The 16,870-nt window shown below is 38.1% G+C and overlaps 2 protein-coding genes across 2 annotated transcripts in view; one reads left to right on the forward strand and one right to left on the reverse strand.

The window, feature by feature from the left end:
• The window catches only part of LOC145893904 (uncharacterized protein C3orf26 homolog), a 38,820-nt gene extending 31,523 nt beyond the window's left edge, over positions 1-7,297 (reverse strand). Inside the window, exon 1 of the mRNA XM_082982299.1 lies at positions 7,166-7,297. Coding sequence (XP_082838425.1) covers positions 7,166-7,259 — 94 coding nt within the window. The 5' untranslated portion in view covers positions 7,260-7,297. The remainder of the gene's footprint in view (positions 1-7,165) is intronic.
• LOC145893903 (uncharacterized) lies at positions 356-6,908 on the forward strand. The gene is made up of 13 exons (XM_082982296.1): positions 356-615; positions 1,715-1,772; positions 1,888-1,960; positions 2,038-2,436; positions 2,704-2,878; positions 3,204-3,394; positions 3,843-3,977; positions 4,220-4,347; positions 4,685-4,831; positions 5,324-5,433; positions 5,565-5,703; positions 5,944-6,087; positions 6,379-6,908. The coding sequence occupies exons 1-13, from the start codon at positions 518-520 to the stop codon at positions 6,604-6,606; spliced, it is 2,025 nt and encodes a 674-aa protein (XP_082838422.1). The 5' UTR covers positions 356-517; the 3' UTR covers positions 6,607-6,908.
• Positions 7,298-16,870: the final 9,573 nt, after the last annotated feature.

A 16,870-nucleotide genomic window follows, 5' to 3' on the forward strand; every position in this document is an offset into this window, starting at 1 on the left:
TTCCGCTTAAAACCACACTGTGTATACGTGCAACTGGTAGAAGCGCCTTGGTTTCAGACAGTGCTGAACCTTTACAGATACTGATGCGTGCTTACTCGGGCCAGTGCACTAACTGGTTAGCAATAATTGAAAGGAAATAATACGGAGTGTAGGAGGATAGGCTAAAGTGTAGGTCAAATTGCATTGAGGTTGGGAAATATGTTTGTTTATTGTAAAAGCCGCCATGGCTAGACAGGCACACATGTTTAATGCACTGCACGGCGGTAGAAAGCGCCTTCGCGACCGATTCCAGTAGAAAAGAGACACCGCATATCTAGTTGTAAGTTACTTACATTACGGATCCAAGTAGATTGTTAAACAATTGTGCTGTGAAAATTATTAGCTGTTGAAACATTCAGCAGGAACCATTGCCGTTTATACTTTAACATAACTTCTTCACCATAGAAACAGTACTGCGATAAAACGTTGTTGACCTGTTGGTTTGCACAGCAAGCAAAGCTTTGAAATAGGCACAAGAATGTCAGAATGGAGAGGAGGCAGAAGCAGAGCAAGGACTGTAGCCGGGACGCAAAACGAGTATTACGACATGCACCAGTTCACGGAACGGCCTTCAGAGTAAGTATATCACGCCGCAAGAACCCGAGGGTGAATAATAAAGGCCACATGCTATATAGTTTAAAGTACAACCCGCCTGTTTTGCGGCGAACTGGTTTCCCAGAGTAATACTCTGTTAAGTAAACTGTTAACTTGATTTGCTTGGCTCCCAAATGCGGAAACTCGCATTGTTATGTGGAGGCCCAGTACTATGTTGCCTATAATAGGCCACATAACACGAAATTCATGGAAAAAATCTTAGTAAAAACATATGGGAAGAAGTCAATCAAATCGTTCTTGTATCAAAATCACAACAACAAGAGGTGAAACTGTTGGCAGGGCATTTTAAACAACAGCCATTTTAGTTAAAAACTGCAACTAAAGAAAAGAATTTGGACGCCCTAAAAACTACTCACAGCATCTCGACACTTTTTTCCACTACAACCGTTCGAACACACTGACATAATTTTAAATTTGCCAAGCATTCAGCGCCAACTCAATGACGTTCGAATACATTAAGATTGAAAGTTTAGATATGCACCACAACTACGCAAAAGAATCTCAATGGTATTTCTTAATGAATATGGCCCATATTATGGAGCATATCCGTACCAAAAATCACAGCAGAGCTCCTGTGTTGTGGAATGCGTGGAAATTTTTTGGTTAATTTGCATGGAGGCTCTATTGTTATGTCATCAACATGGCTATTCGGGCCCAGTCATTGTGGAGCAATTGACCGAGAAAGAAGCAAATGAGTTCTGCTGTTCATAATAGCTCGCCAAAAAAGGTCACCACCGAAAATACCACAAAAGTATCTTTCCAAATCCCTGTGCCTATTCGTCTGTATGAAATAGCAAACAATATCCTAACTGCAAACGAGACTAAACATTGCCTGTCTTGTAAGTCTGCCAGGCAATGACGCAGGGGCAAAAGTGCCCGTTTAAAAAAAAACGTTTATTGAACATACAGGGGCTGTCTAGAATCAATGCAACGTCTAACATTAAGGTTCTAGTTGCCCGACTGGGATTTAAGTTTTAAGTACAACGGACAAACATGCTTTGAGGCTTTTTTGACACATGCAGGTGCAGATCTTTGTAATTTTACCTCTATTTTCTTGCAGGTTTGTACCAAAAGCTAGCAACGGACCCGTACCGCCCCCGAGAAGGCCTCCTCCCCGGGTAAATCAATTAAAATAAACGTTTTTGTATCTGACATGTCGCCGCAATCAATGAAACCATAATAGTTGTTAGCATGGCTGTACCAAATACGTAGAAATACCTTTTATTTCTTTAGCACCAACACCAACATGTCTCGAAAACAAGTTCACTTGGGTCACTTGGCAACGGGCACCATGTAGATGACGAAGGTTGGTATATTTTAAACAGGAATAGTGAACTCGTTCTTGTAACACACAATTGTGTTTTCTACGGTTTTATTGTTCAGAACTGTATATTTCGACAAACGACATTGAGTCTTTCCCGACACGCCCAGCTCCTCAACCAATCAGAAACCGCCCCGCAACTACGAATGAGAATAGAAGCCACCGCCCCATTCTGCAGCCGAAGTCAAGCTTCGACTCAATACAACAAAACGTATACACGTCTCTCCCAACTGCCGTATACACCGCTGTCAACAAAAATACCCCCGTTCCCAACCCCAGGGTGGGTCACTTGCCCCCAAGACCCAGGTCCCCGCGACCTAGCGACGGTTACACCCCGATGAAGAACCCCGACTTTGTGGGTGACGGAAGAGGGATGGATCTTGGGCCACAGAGCGGAAGTCCCGGTGAAAACCGTTCGCTCAACTCTTCACCTGTACTCTTCGCGAATCACACACCATTGAGTAAGTATAGACAACGTAAGGGGTTGTTTAAATGCATAGTACGAAGCACAGGAGTACAATAACGTTGGAAGTTTAAAAAAAACTCATACATTTAACACAACAAAGTATGGTACACACGTTTAGTACAGCAGAATCAACTTCTGTGTACGAGCATTTCCCAACGAAAGACCCCAAACCTCGCAAAGTTTATCAAAATCGGACATAACCTGCGTGTCTGTTAACGCCAGAAAGAACACATGTGCATAAACCAACAACATTACAATATAGACGAGACAACAAGCACCATGACTAATGAAACGGCCATCTACGGTATGGCCCATGGCGGAACACCCAACCTCATTATGAACTTCAAGAAGATTTATTCAAAACTGACAAAGCTTTACAAGAACATCGAGGAAGCTGGAGATACAGCGCAAGTCTACGAGCTTAAAATGCATTTCAGGTAAGGCAATGTCTTAAATTGTAATGAAAAAGTTTGTCAGCAAAACGTTTTGTGAAAGTCAGGTGTTTAAACCCTTGTGGAATGAGTGGTTTATTTCGTTAATTGCTTGCATCTCAATTATTCAAATCTTAGCAACTCTTCAAATAATACGTACAGAACCATTCTTAAGCATGGTAGCAGAATATACTGGCAAAGGCAACTATTATAACTTGGTTTGTCAAATTTATGTTCTGACAAACATCAAACCGTACGTTTTGGTAAATCAACACAATAAACGCGTTCTGCACGCCAATAATCTTTAATCACATTACGAGTGCTTGAACAGAATGCCGGAACATGCAAACACAGCCGCAGTTCACAGCCACATACACAAACTACTCTCTCCGCCTTCTACTGCGGAGCAGGAAGTCCATAAAACCCAGGATTCCAGCCTGTTTGTGGTGGATTTTATTGAATTTGAAGACAAGTACCAACTGAGACATCACATTGTTCAAATGTTTGCAGAGCCAGGACCACGTAAGTTGCAAAAAAATTGCCTAATCTGTACTAAATAACTGAAGCTTTTAAGCCGGAATGGCGGGAATTATTGGATACAATGTAGATAAGATTATATTAGGGAATAGCGCATTTGTTTTTTGGGCAAACTTCTTTGTGTACAGCCCCGATGGCACTAGAAGGAGCTTTTACGAAACCAAGGAAGTTGAGTCATATTAGTTTTCGTTCCATCGATTCGTTAATCACTTTTGTCGCAACATCCGCCAATGCGTATATGAACCCGACTATTGGGAGAATGACGTCAAGTAACAACCACAATAAATGAGTGGGCCAGGGCCGAACTCCTCATGAAACGGAGTATTTAAGACATTCTGCTTATCGCAAATTGATTCAAAATCTCATGCAAAAACGATTTCCGAGCTTCTGTACCCTTAGGTTGGCATTATTTGACGTGTTTTTTTTCCTACAGCGTCAGTGCAATACCAAAAGGTAGATGCTAAAATGGATGCAACCATATCTGAATTTTGTCAGCGCGTCGAGGATTTAAAAACCCAACGCAACGAGATGGTCCAAAGCCCTGCGCACGCAAGATCTCTGCTGAAAGGTAAGAAATAATCCGGATATTAACTCAAAAGAAAGCCAAATATTCCTTGGCAAAACAAACAAACCCAACAGGTACGAATAATTGCACACAATCTCTGACAATGTTCACCTTGTTGTACTGAGCCTGTGCACTGCTTTGCCGCGCCCAAATTGTACAGTTTTCAGATTCCAAACCGAGCATAATGCCACCGATTATTGACGTAAATACGTTGTTCCTACTTACCAAATGTTGTTTGTTTATAGGTATATCGGATGGAGAGAGCCTCGTAAAAGCACTGCTAGACAATCAGCTCTGGATACGTTGGGGTACATCTAGTTTCCTGCCACCTTTGGCGCACCTTTACATGCACAAGCAGCCTCCGTATTACGAGGTGAGCGAAAGAGATCTATTTCCCATTCTAACTCGAGATAAGAATAATCCAGGAGGCTCCAAAAAATGATGCTACTATTCGCCCTAGATTTAGTAAACTTTTTCCAACATAAATACATGTGGGTTGTAACAAAACCAAACGAGACAACTCGAAAACAGACCATGGGTTAAACGTGTAAGGTTGGGGGTCCGAAACGCGTGATGGGAAAGTAACTCGCCACGCACAACCCTTTAACGCACCTGAAGGGAAACAAAACCACCATGACTCATTACATGACGTCAAGTATTGGTCACTAAGGTCTTCCTGTTGAGTGGACTAAAGTTTACCGACGTCACAGGTACGAAAAGCTGTAACTATTTCATGCATTGCTGAGAGAAGAAACGGAGCGTCCGACATGTTCAGATCGGTTCGGAACTCTGAGTGTCTCTGCCCGCCGATCTACAGCAGACTGAAAGCGGGCAGCTCTAGCGACACCCGGTGGCAGGTAAACAAACACTTTTGTTTGAGTTTGCGCGCTTTTCTCATCAAGGGGAATTATCTTGTGGTACAAAACGCATACTTTAGCCTTAAAGCGTTTTCTCGTCAAATTGTTCTGTTTATTCTAGTAGACGGCAGTGGATATAAATCAGGAGATATGACCTTGTTCACGCACAGGAGTTGGTTGTGAGGATTATGAACGATAGTTAAAGGACAGTACCAGTAAAGTGTTCTAGAACAGTGTTTTTCATTTGCCGGTCTGCGTACATTTTTACCGGCTACCCAAAAATACACGCTTTTCTCATGAAAGGGTGTGGTACAAAACGCATACTTAAGCCTTAAAGCGTTTTCTTGTCAAATCGTTCTGTTTATTCTATTCGAGTTTACTTTCAATAAAAGTAAGCGGGCTTGAAGTGCAAACTGTTTGGAAACATTGTTTGAGAACCTGGATCAAAGCAAAAACTGTAAAATAACAAAAAAACATTTGTGAAACTCGTAGGTTACGGAGTATAACGAAAAGACTACAAAGTTTGAGACGCGCGAATGTCAGTTACCGTCTTGGCTCACACAAGAAGCAGCGGCTTGGAACGTCCTACATTCCTCCAACAGGCAAGTATACATTGACCAACCACCTGGTATTCAAACCAAAGCGGTGATAGAACTTCACCTTTCACTATTCAAATTGACGGATATAGAATGCAAGCAGTGTTTCCCAAAATAAAATCTTGTCTGTGATGCAGAAAAGCGTTTGACAAAGGCGACCACCCCTACTCACTTTATTGTGTGTATCTCGTCATCATAAAAGACTTCACGCTGGAACAAGACGCGGAAAGCAGAGGCTTCACAGGAGAGATGTGGTCCACGCCATGCAAATACCAGGTATATCTTTGGTAGACGTCATGATACTTCAACAATAGAAATATTGCCTAACAGAAACGCCTGTTGTTCAGACATTATTGTATTAGGTAAACGTCATCATATTTTATCATTGTTTTCTCGATATATCGCTCTTGTCCCTTAGGACATCGGTTCTCACACAATGTTTGATCACTTGTAAGCCGCTGCGTGACCCACTCACACAGATATCTTATTTTTTCATTGTTCACATATGTTTTGTAGTACTACGTCAATTCATCGAGTACGGGAGTTCTGTACCGTTTCGCGCACGTTGAAAACAGTCACTGTGAAAGAATACACAAAGTTCTGCAGGAAGCCCCCAGTCTACGCCATTTCCGGTGCTACGAAGGATGTGACCTCGTTGAGGTGAGAATGGTGCATTGTGGGTTGGGATTATACATTGTGACTCGACAGTAACATTGCACCGTTTAAAAAAAAGTACCTAGCACATTATCCCAAACAAAATCTACTCAATGATAACGAATTTCTTCGTCAAAACATACTGAGATTTCCAATACCTCGAAGCGCCAGTTTTTACTGACAATTTTTTAAATAAGACTATTGAACAAACCCGATATTGTGCAATTTGTCTGGTGTAGGCAGAAAACGTATGTATGTACTCCGACTTTGCAATACCACATTTTGTTCGTGCAACAGGCTTGCCTCGCATTGTCCTGGCTGCGGAGACAACCCCGCGCCGTTTTTGTGCTTAATTCCTTTCTGGCGACCAGCATGTCAAGTCTGTCTCTGGAGCGCAAGAAACCTTTCCACGACAGAATGCTTGCCATGCAGAACCACCTGTCGGAAGGACGAAAACTTGGCCCTTTGTTTGACATGAGATACGGAATGTGTGGTACTACCACAATCACAGAGGAAGTCGAGTGATTTTCGTGCAATATTACCAAGTATTTCTGTATGTTTCCACTATAAGGCAAAGGTAAAACCGGTCCAACTCGTTCTTGATCCAATTGCAACACATTGCAAGCGTTTAAATCAAACCAAGGCCACTGTGTTTATTTTCCAAAATTTTCCTGTGCTTTGAAAGACAGAACTGTCTTAAAATGTAATCAATCAAATGAACCTGTTTTGTCAATGTAAATGTGATGTGAACTGTGCATGCAATGCCAATTGCCTAAATTTTTTGTGATATTGCTTTGAAAGTATAAATATTGCCAGATTAAAAATATCTGCTCATCAAAGTGGTTGTGAATGTGTTGAATAAATGCTTTGTATTTAGTTGATCTGTTTCTATTATACACAAGCGGAAGCATATCATGTGGCTGATTAAGTTTACTAAAATCACCATTTCTGTGCTGCTACCGTAAATATGTAGCAGAAAAAGACAACTGCACATTCCAGTGTACAAAAGAATGATCACAGTACAATGCTAACTACTAACATAAAGAAAACAGCACAGCACCATTATTTTAGTGTTGACAAATACCTTTAATGAGATGTCCATCACCATCACTTATTGTTTCTGCATCTGGTTCTCCCTCCTTATCCTCCCACCATTCTTCTTCCAAATCATCAGCCATGTCACAAGTATTACCTAGTACACTGAACTACTTTTGCTAGAACACAAAAAATATAATGTGAACAAAAGCATGAAATTCAACCACACATGTTGATTTGATTCCAATTTTAAGGATGCAAAGGGACCAAAAGTTGAAACCCTGTAATCATGCTAACACATTATGAGCAATAAACACTATAAACTCGAAAATCAAAAAGTCACAAAAACATTTTGGGGAAATAAAAATACAAAAGAAATTTTTGTTTCACTCTTTTTTCTCAACCTCCTCTGTTGGTACTTGTTTTTGTGCATAATCCCAAGGCATGTACAACTGAGTGTGGAGTTCACCTTTCTTGGGAGGAACTTCAGGTACTGTTAAATCTGGCCTGTACCACATATGTACCAATTGGGAGCCAGCGCCCATAGCTATAAATGATGAAATCACTAAGCGAAAATAGCTAGAAATGGTCATTCCAAGTGGCATTGTTGCTTTTTCTTTGGTTGCACTACTCCTTGGAAGGTGGAAGATTGTCTTTTTGCCCCAATGCTTCTTGGGCAAGCCTTTGTTTGTACCGTTTCTCAGAGTGATTTCTTCTTAAAACGTCGTAAAATGTTTCACCAGCTCCAGCAACTGGTGCGTTGATCATAAACCATTCAAAGCAAGCACCCGTAACAAAAAACAAGGGCACAAAACGATAAGGACTATTTCCTTTGATTGGGTAATAGTGTAGAAATGTTCCCACAGCCCTTCTTATCCAATTCATTCCACACTGCCTAAAATCATGTACAATATTCCTCGAGGAAGTTACAAAGCTGCACACATTCAGACTCAGAAACCATACTAGAACAAGATACAATGGCAATCAAAAATACTTTGGCACAAAGTTAGGGCATAATGTATAATTACTGTGCATTAAAATAAACAAACATAGTCATTTTTTAATTACTTGGGACTTTTTTGTAAGACATTTGACACAGCCCTTAAAACAACAGAATATTTTGTAAATGAAAATGGTTTTCTCAATTTTCATGAATGTAGAAAACACCACTAAAGTCAAATATAATGACATATTTAGTGTGCCAACATCAAATCCTGATTTTTATTAGGCAAGTGATTTAAACGTGAATCAGTATATTTACTTCAATCAAATTGTTTTGACATAATTTTGAAGTGTATTTCTATCATTCAGTAGGTGATTCTGGCTAGAAGATACAAAACACAGCAAAACAGGAATTGTATTGCAATCAGATTAAAATACAGCCTCAAGTAAAGGAAGGAATCTTCTTATCACATGTACTAGTTGAATTTAAGTTGGTTATAATGCTAAATTTAAGTGACAGACTGACAGTCCATTAGAAAGGCCGTTTGCTTTGCAAACAGGTATGTGCGATTGTACACAATAGACCCACAGACCCGACCCACATCAAAACTTATAGCTTATGAGCTAATTTCTAACAAATCAGATATTTTGCGGTGTGTGAGTAGCCGTAGGAATAAAACTAACTAAAAAAATCGGGTCTGGTGTACTTTTAGCACCACACCTAATATCTCAGCTATCCCTAGCACTACAAACCTGAAACTTTAAACGAATGTTAAATGACACCTTACGAGTTACCATGCCAAAAATGACGCCATCACCTATGACGTAACGAAATTCACAAGACTTCGAAATTTTCCCAAAAAATCTTTTCCAGAGCAACCTTCACGCGCACTTATTGGGGAAGTACCCGGTTAAATATTTTTGTTGCATGGTAAACATAGAAAACGTAAGAATAAACAATACAAACAATACCGAGAATCCCCCCAGTCATTTAAATACGTTTTTTATTCATTTCTTTAAATATGAAATTAAACTTGGTCTTTTCAAACCGGCTCTACACTCCTTTGCTGCTTAATCGCTGCAATCATTTCTTTGTTTCTGCTTCGTCTTTGTTGTCTCCCTATATATTTGCGACTCCTTCCACAAACAAACAGATCATGGTTTTCGGTCTAATAAGCCTATACAGATCACAATGTTTATTATATATACCGTTGATATTCCAGACCGAATAAGACAACAGTTATAGAATCTAAGAATACAATTTTCCTTGATCGCGCAACTCTTAAAATAAGGAAGTGATCATTCACACATTGTTGCCATTCAAAATAATAACACCAACAAGGAAAATTAAAGACTGGATCTTATGTAGACATAATTCCTTGAACCAATCCTATACGTTTTTCTCGGCTGAAACTAAAACCTCAACAGCCACCTTGAAGCATGGTCAAAACCAAAGTTTGCATGGGTGCATGTACCTTATGAAAGGTTCAAATTATCCTACTTGCAGCCTAGGCGCAAATGGGGCTTAGGAATATGTTCTAAAGCTAACCATAAAACTCGCGGTCTTCCTTGCTATTGGAAAAATGCATTATACATAGGTGGGTAACTAATATAAAGTTAATCAAGACAACATTAGTCAAGGTTATAATTTTGCCTCATATTAAAATATTCTTGTCTGAAGTACCAAAACAAGACACGACAATATCCTTGGTCTCAATAGATTTTCAGACGTTTTGCTTCACCGAAATCTAACGGCTGTGATTTAGACTACAAGCTTCAGAGACGAAATTGTCAAATGCATACGTAGGTTTATTATAGACCTCTAGCACACGCTTGCGGGAAAACGACATTTTCTTTGCACATGCAGTTATACTACACAACGGCGTTCATTGCATTTTAAATTTGTTAATTTAAAGTCAACACAACGTTTCCATGATCTTACGATTGCGTTTAAGCGTAAAAATTGATCATATACGCATGCTTTAGGTTAAAAATAACTTAAGAAACACCGCATTACGCACAAAGCATAATATTGCTCAGTTCAAAATTACAAATCAAAGTGACAAATAGTTTATATACAAACGAAATTGCATTCAAAACACATCAACAAAAACTAAGCAAAAGCATTCTTTCAAACAGGGCAATAATTGTTTATTTTGTTTGTATATTTTTCAGACGTTTAAATTGGGGTTCATGTTCACCCAGCATCACTGCATCAAGTACCCATTCCTGAGGTTTTGCCAAGAGCCAGATTTTAACAAAATCTTTTTCGGTGAACATTCCACCGGCAAATGACAAAAATGATTGTAAATATTTGTTAAGCTTGCCGTATGTGCGATCGTAAAGCGATCGATGGAAATCATTAACTACTTGCCAATCCGACAAGTTTGCCTCCATCAAAATTTTCAGCTGATCGTAAACTGTGTTTGCAATATCTTTGTCAAACTTTTCTTTCAGTTGAGCTTTAAAATTTGACAAACAATTGTTGTAGTGATGATTCAATTCTGTTTTAGAAACTCGTTTTCTGTCGAGCATCTGAAATATTAAATAAGCTTTAAATGCGAAGCAATACCTTTCTCTTTAGTAAAATTTTAACCCACAACCTAGATCAGTGGTTCCCAAAGTGGGCGTCACAGAAAAAAAGTTTGGGAACAATAAATGTAGATGAACAACAAACCTTCTCAACATGTTCATTGTATTCCTTAACCAGAAGCCTCTTGGCTTTTTGTGCAACTTCCATTTGAAAATGCTAAATTGAAAAAGTTTAAATTTCATTCATTTACTTTTTATACAGAAACTTTATTCACATAAATTTCAAATTCTGCGTATTTACCCAAAGCCTGTGTAACAATAACCAAACTTACCCACACCATTTTATCATGGATTTCTTGTGATTTTATCCACTCTTCAATCATTTCACATGGAGTACTGAAGAGCAACCCAGTTTTGCCACTGTTCGATTTTTTTAACAGCTGCAATTTTTCACGGGGAATGCAATGTTTCATAGCAAGTCGTGGCATCTAAACAAACACAACACAAATGTCAATGTTGCTTAAAACTAATGAATAAAAATTCTGTCAATAACTATAGACTACACCTGCACATGCTGTCTATTGTTTGCTTCATTTGACGCGTTGGTATTGGCCGTAAAATGTTTGATTGCTAGTCGTGGCATCTGAACAAACACAACACAAATGTCAATGTTACTTTGAAATAATGAATTTAAATTTTGTCAGTAACTACAAAATGGTCGAGAAACTTGAACATTGCATTTTCTCTTGAGAACTAAATTTTCTATCGCCACGTCTTTTCGTCTCCATTAAATGGTCATGTGTAAATAGACTACACCTGCACATGCTGTCTATTGCTTTTCTTACCTTATTGTTTGCGGACGCGTTGGAAGTGGCCGTCTCTTTTACTTTCATTAATTGTTTTTGCAAATCTTTAATGCATTCCATTTCCTGTGAAAAGAAAATATCCTTACCATATTAAACACTAACAATTCCGAAGTACCTTATTGAACCACAATTCAATTTCCAGCATTTTCTGGACCCATTCTGCTGTCAATGGTACAGCTGCTTGATCAAGGCTTAACTTCGTTTGTGTCATCAACTTTTCCAAACTACTCTGTTTCAACTAAATTATTCAAAATAGTTTATATTTTTGAAAATAGTTCAAAAATGTTTGACCTTATTTCTCTACCTGCGTTTAAATTCGACCACGTAGGCTACATTTTTCTAGCCTAGTGCTATTCATAGAGTTAACCGCCTTGAAAAATGCACCTGGTATTCTTTTAGCATTTCTTGTCGGTGGTTTATATATTCATCAACTTTTTTCAAGTAGGGTTTTTGCATTTCTTCTTTCAATTTATCAGGTAAACTTACAAGCGCAGGAGAAACTGCTGAAGTGACTCTACCTTTCAATTTTAGAATTTTATCATGTGAATGTTCCGATTCCTAAATAAAAAAGATTAAATGGCAATTGGTGTTCCTTTTACCAAAGTTTTACCAATTCCACTTTGGTTGTCTGGACGATGAATATTTTTATTTCTTCTAGCAAATCTTGCTGAGCCTTTGCACACAATTGCGCCTGGAACGACATACTGCATTTGTACTTTTGGTTTATTTCCAATCACACATATAGATATTCTATAGTATTTGAAAACTAGATTCAAATCTGATTTTGGCGACATAAGCTTTCTACCTGTTGAAACCGGTTTTCCTCACAAAACAATCTTTGCAACAAGTCAAGCTTTTTCTCAAGCAGTCCGAAGTAATCTTTACGAATATCTTCGTTGAGAGGTTCTTGTTGGATCACTTGTTGAAACATGTTTAGAGCGTTTATTCTTTTATTCTTCAACATCTCCTCGAGGTCTTCATCACAAACATACGTTTTTTTCTTTAAAAGACTCGCATACTTCTCCTGTTTAAATATAGATATAAAACCCTTGTTATGTCTAAAATAAATTTAGGATACCAAGCAATTGCTTGTTCTTCTACGGCGGCAATAACTGGCGCCGACAGTTGGACAACGGTGATGTAATGTTCGATGACCTAACGTTACGGCTTCAACTCGTTCATCAAAACCAACAGCGCAAAAAAAAAATTAATTCAAACAAAGTTAATCATTATGCATTCCCAATTGCCCAAAACAATCTTTAGTGCATTATAAATCCAACTGCCTTTGACCAGTAATATCCGTGCCTTATGTTGACAGAAACATTTTGAAGACGAAATGTGTTAGATTACACCAATAAAGGCAACGGAATGACACAGTTACGGCTAAGGTAAACACACCTCCGCATACGTAAGAAACGCTTCCGCACAATCCTCTATCAGCGATCGATATAGATCCGAAACACCAATCTAAAAAGCAGACGTTACGAATTGGTTTGTGTGCAATTAAGTCATACTTAATCACCTTTGATAGCTCATAAACATTCTCAAACAAAAAACTTTTTTTGTTTAGAGTATTTTTAAAATCACATGCACATTGTACAACCAATGGATTCACTCCCAAGTTGTGCTCATCATCGAAATAGTCTATGACCTCCTTTACAGAATCAGCATGGAGAGTTTGGACATTATCGTTGCTGATGTTTTTTCTCTCTAGATTCTGCAAAATGTAATCTAGATATTGCTCTACTCATACTCTGAAAACGTTTTTTGTCTTGGCAGTCCCGAAAGTGGTTTTACTGTTGAGTTTTTTTTGTTTTTGTTGTGGTTGTTAATTTTTTATTTTATTGTTATTCTTTTTGGACATATTTTGGATCTTTTACTGGCGCTGATCGCCTTTTACTGCTTTTGGAGTTCCAGGAACTGTATACTCATATTAGTTTACCCTTATCTTCTCATTGAAATTATCTTCACAGGTTCCCACAAGTTTTTTTAGCAGGGTTGATGAGAACGCCTGTATATGTAAAAAAATTTACATGAAGTATTTTTACTAAAGATTGAACAAAACCTCAATAAGGGCATCTGCGCCAAACTTGTTTTGTTCAACCATGTTTGAAAGTGTGATTGCTAGGTTGACAATGTCCTCTCCTACAGCTGGTGATCCGCCCAACATTCTTAAGTCAATATTTTCAAACATAACTTGAAAAATCTTCTCTAACTCGTCCAAAAAATCTGGGTCAATATCTACAAAAAACGTGTCAGGAAAGGTCAGTTATTGAGGCACATGTATTAAACAAATCTCACCACTACGTATTTAACCTATGCAATAGAATGTCTCCATTGCTTATAAATTTGCTTCAATGGCAAGATTTGTTTTATTACAGTTCACATTAGCCGATATATGTTCATTACTGATATATGTACAGACACGTAATTCAAACCTTTGAGGCGGGCAGGAGGATCTTGTTGTTTTCTTCTCGCTATTTTGTTTCCTGGATAAGGAAGCAAAGCACACTTGACATCTTTGAACGAGGCTTGAATGTTTTTACATAACATTTTGTTTTCATCAGATTGCTTCGCGTGAGTGTCCAACTCTTGGTTGATATATTTACTGCCTCCTTCAAATCCAAAATCGTAGTCCATTTCTTGCCAATCTCTCATCAAAAATAGTAGTGTCTGCTCAAATGAGAAAAAAAAACAATTTTATCAGTTACTAGACAAAAATATTATATCCCTGAATGTATCAAAGTAATGTACCTGACGAGATTCCGCCATCTTTCGGCCATAAAGATGTTTTCCGTAATCAGAGAAAATCTGTGGGAAGAACATAAACAAGCATAATCGACTTAATTTAAATTACATCGTTTTGTTCTAACCCTCAAATGCTCCAAATCTGCCTTGCTGATTTTGTCTTTTAAATTATAAATTTGGCAGGAGCATAAAAAAGTGCTTAGAGAAAACATGACAGAATCGGATAATTGCGAACTGTGCTTGTCAAAAACTCCTTGTGTGTCCATCAAAAAAATGGCGATCTAGAGAAAATAAATAACATTGTACAAACTATTAAAAACATGAAAATAATAAAACGATTATTATCATAAAACTTTTTTTTTTCGTTCCAAAAATGATTACATAAATTGAAGCAAGGCGACAGAACCTTGTTATCTTTGTGCTGATACCAAAAAGGTTCACTCCACACCAATATTCCTTCAGTCTCTCTTTCAGTTCCACCTCGCCATTCAAAACTCTTATTGAGCAGAGCATCTGCATTATTTTTCCATTCACTTTCCTTAAATTAAGTTTTAAATCAAATATTACATCTACTCTTGTTTGATAAAGTTAGCGGCAGTGCAAGAGCAAAAAACGGTTGTTTTCACTGTGAAAGCAGGACACTATTTGAGAGCGAAAATAATCTTACATAATAAAATATTTATGAAGAATAGTTCGCTGTGAACAATCATTAACGGGCACAGAACTTACTTTGTTAAAACAGCGAAACTCCAAATATCTCATCATTAAATTGAGGAAAAATGATTTCCCTTTCCTCAGCGTTCCTGCTACAGAATATACAGCAACTGGACTATTTTTAACATCTTTTGTTCCAAAGACTGATTTAATAGCTTCAGCGTCAATCACTTGAAGGGTTTGTTGTTTCACCACGAAGGGCTTTGTTATGCAAACCGCTGCAACAGACAGGCGGTGTTAAATTTTAAGTCCAAATCACAACAAAGTCAAACTACCTTTACTTGAAACCGATCTTTTAGGATTACGGAGAGGCAAGGACGACATTGGATATTCTTTTATCATGCTTGATTGCTACGGATAAAATCAGTGACCATCTTATCAGAGCCAACTGTGATGAAGCAAAAAATAAAAATTTAGTAGTTAAGAAGTGAAGAAAAAATAGGAATTATTGTTGAAACCATTCCAAACAATTTGCTGCCAAACAAATGACACGTGTATATACATTAGTCTGTAATACACAACAACATAAATGCAACTAATGTCCGAATTTTGTTTTTTATGTATTTATGTGAGCAATAAAATTATTAATGCCATTTCAAACGTCAACCACGCATTTTGGCGAAAATAATTTCTTGTCCATATTGTAGAACCTGTGAAACTTTATCTCTTTAGTTCCAGATAACCCCCAACTAGGTATACATTCTACTGGCTGCATTTTTGTTATTAAATACCGTCGTTAAAATTGGCAAATTGTTCTCTCGTAAGTTGTATTTAAGCTCAATGCTGCTTTTCCAAGTACTGTCACACATTTTGTTACACCGTTGCAAAACACCGCACAGCAAACACACCAACGGACGGATCTCACGACAACGCCCCAAAGTACAACAAAGCAAACACGCAAGGGCAAAACTATATGATCTAAAATAAATATAATAACGTGAGTAAACATGACTTTGCTTCCACCGAACGTTCGAGAGATGATTTACTGAAAGATTAATCGCGCCATAAATGTCCCTGCTGGCTCTACGACAAACAATCAGAGTGAGAGGCAACAAAAATGACGGGAGCACTTTTTTGAGGATTATTCTTCCGACGAGACATATTTTTGACACGTGGGGCCCGGTGTGGTCGTAAAATGTCTTAATGCAGTAATTCCCAAACGTTTTCGTGTGCGACGTACTTTTTTTATTTGATTTTGTGCGACGAACTTTTTATTTGCGGAGAGATTCACGCTACTTGCAAAGCACGTCATTATATACGTTGCTTGTCTGTGTTGCGAAGTTACATATGATACGTTGCTTGTGTGCGTTGCGAAGTTGTACATGATACGTTCCTTTTGAAACCATTGCACAAATTATACTGCTAAACAACAGACATGTCTAATAGCCTGTATAAAGCAATGTAAATGCAAATAAATGTCCCAATTTTGTTTTCTCAAACTTTTTCCCGAAACTTGCCACTCACAAAATTCCCTGTGATAGGCTATGTTCCTTTACAAATGACGCCTTTGCAGGACACAGACAAACCGTTATTTTTTGGAGCATTGCCAGTTTGCTAACTCTCGGCAAAAGATAAATATCAGCCAAACAAGGTTAACGATTATTGGTCGCTGCTACTTTTATTGTATAGTTTTCTACTCAAAAATCTTCTCCCTACACAAGCTTAACTTTTAATCCGTTTTTTTTCGCCTGGCCTTATGCACGACAAATGGTTTGTGTTAAAATAGCCGTGGTTGCAATCATGAATAAAAACACAATGAAACACGTGCACATTTATTATACCAAGCGGTTATGACAGACGAACAAAATGACGGGTAGAATCTGAAAATGCATTTTTTTTGTTATCCCGCACTACTTATGCCTTACGATAAGAAAGTATTCGTTTACACATGGTTTCCAAAAACACGGAAATCGTAAAATCAACTTGCAAACGCGCACAATGTATTTATGAGC

Source organism: Ascidia mentula, chromosome 3, assembly GCF_947561715.1.
Source record: "Ascidia mentula chromosome 3, kaAscMent1.1, whole genome shotgun sequence".
Lineage (NCBI taxonomy): Eukaryota > Metazoa > Chordata > Ascidiacea > Phlebobranchia > Ascidiidae > Ascidia > Ascidia mentula.

What these genes read in the sequence shown, in the direction of transcription:
- LOC145893903 (XM_082982296.1), top strand. Translation starts at nt 518, where the DNA reads ATGTCAGAATGGAGAGGAGGCAGAAGCAGAGCAAGGACTGTAGCCGGG. An exon ending in CGAGAAGGCCTCCTCCCCGG is followed by an intron (nt 1,773 to 1,887) that starts GTAAATCAATTA and finishes TTATTTCTTTAG; the next exon opens with CACCAACACCAACATGTCTC. An exon ending in CGCAAGATCTCTGCTGAAAG is followed by an intron (nt 3,978 to 4,219) that starts GTAAGAAATAAT and finishes GTTTGTTTATAG; the next exon opens with GTATATCGGATGGAGAGAGC.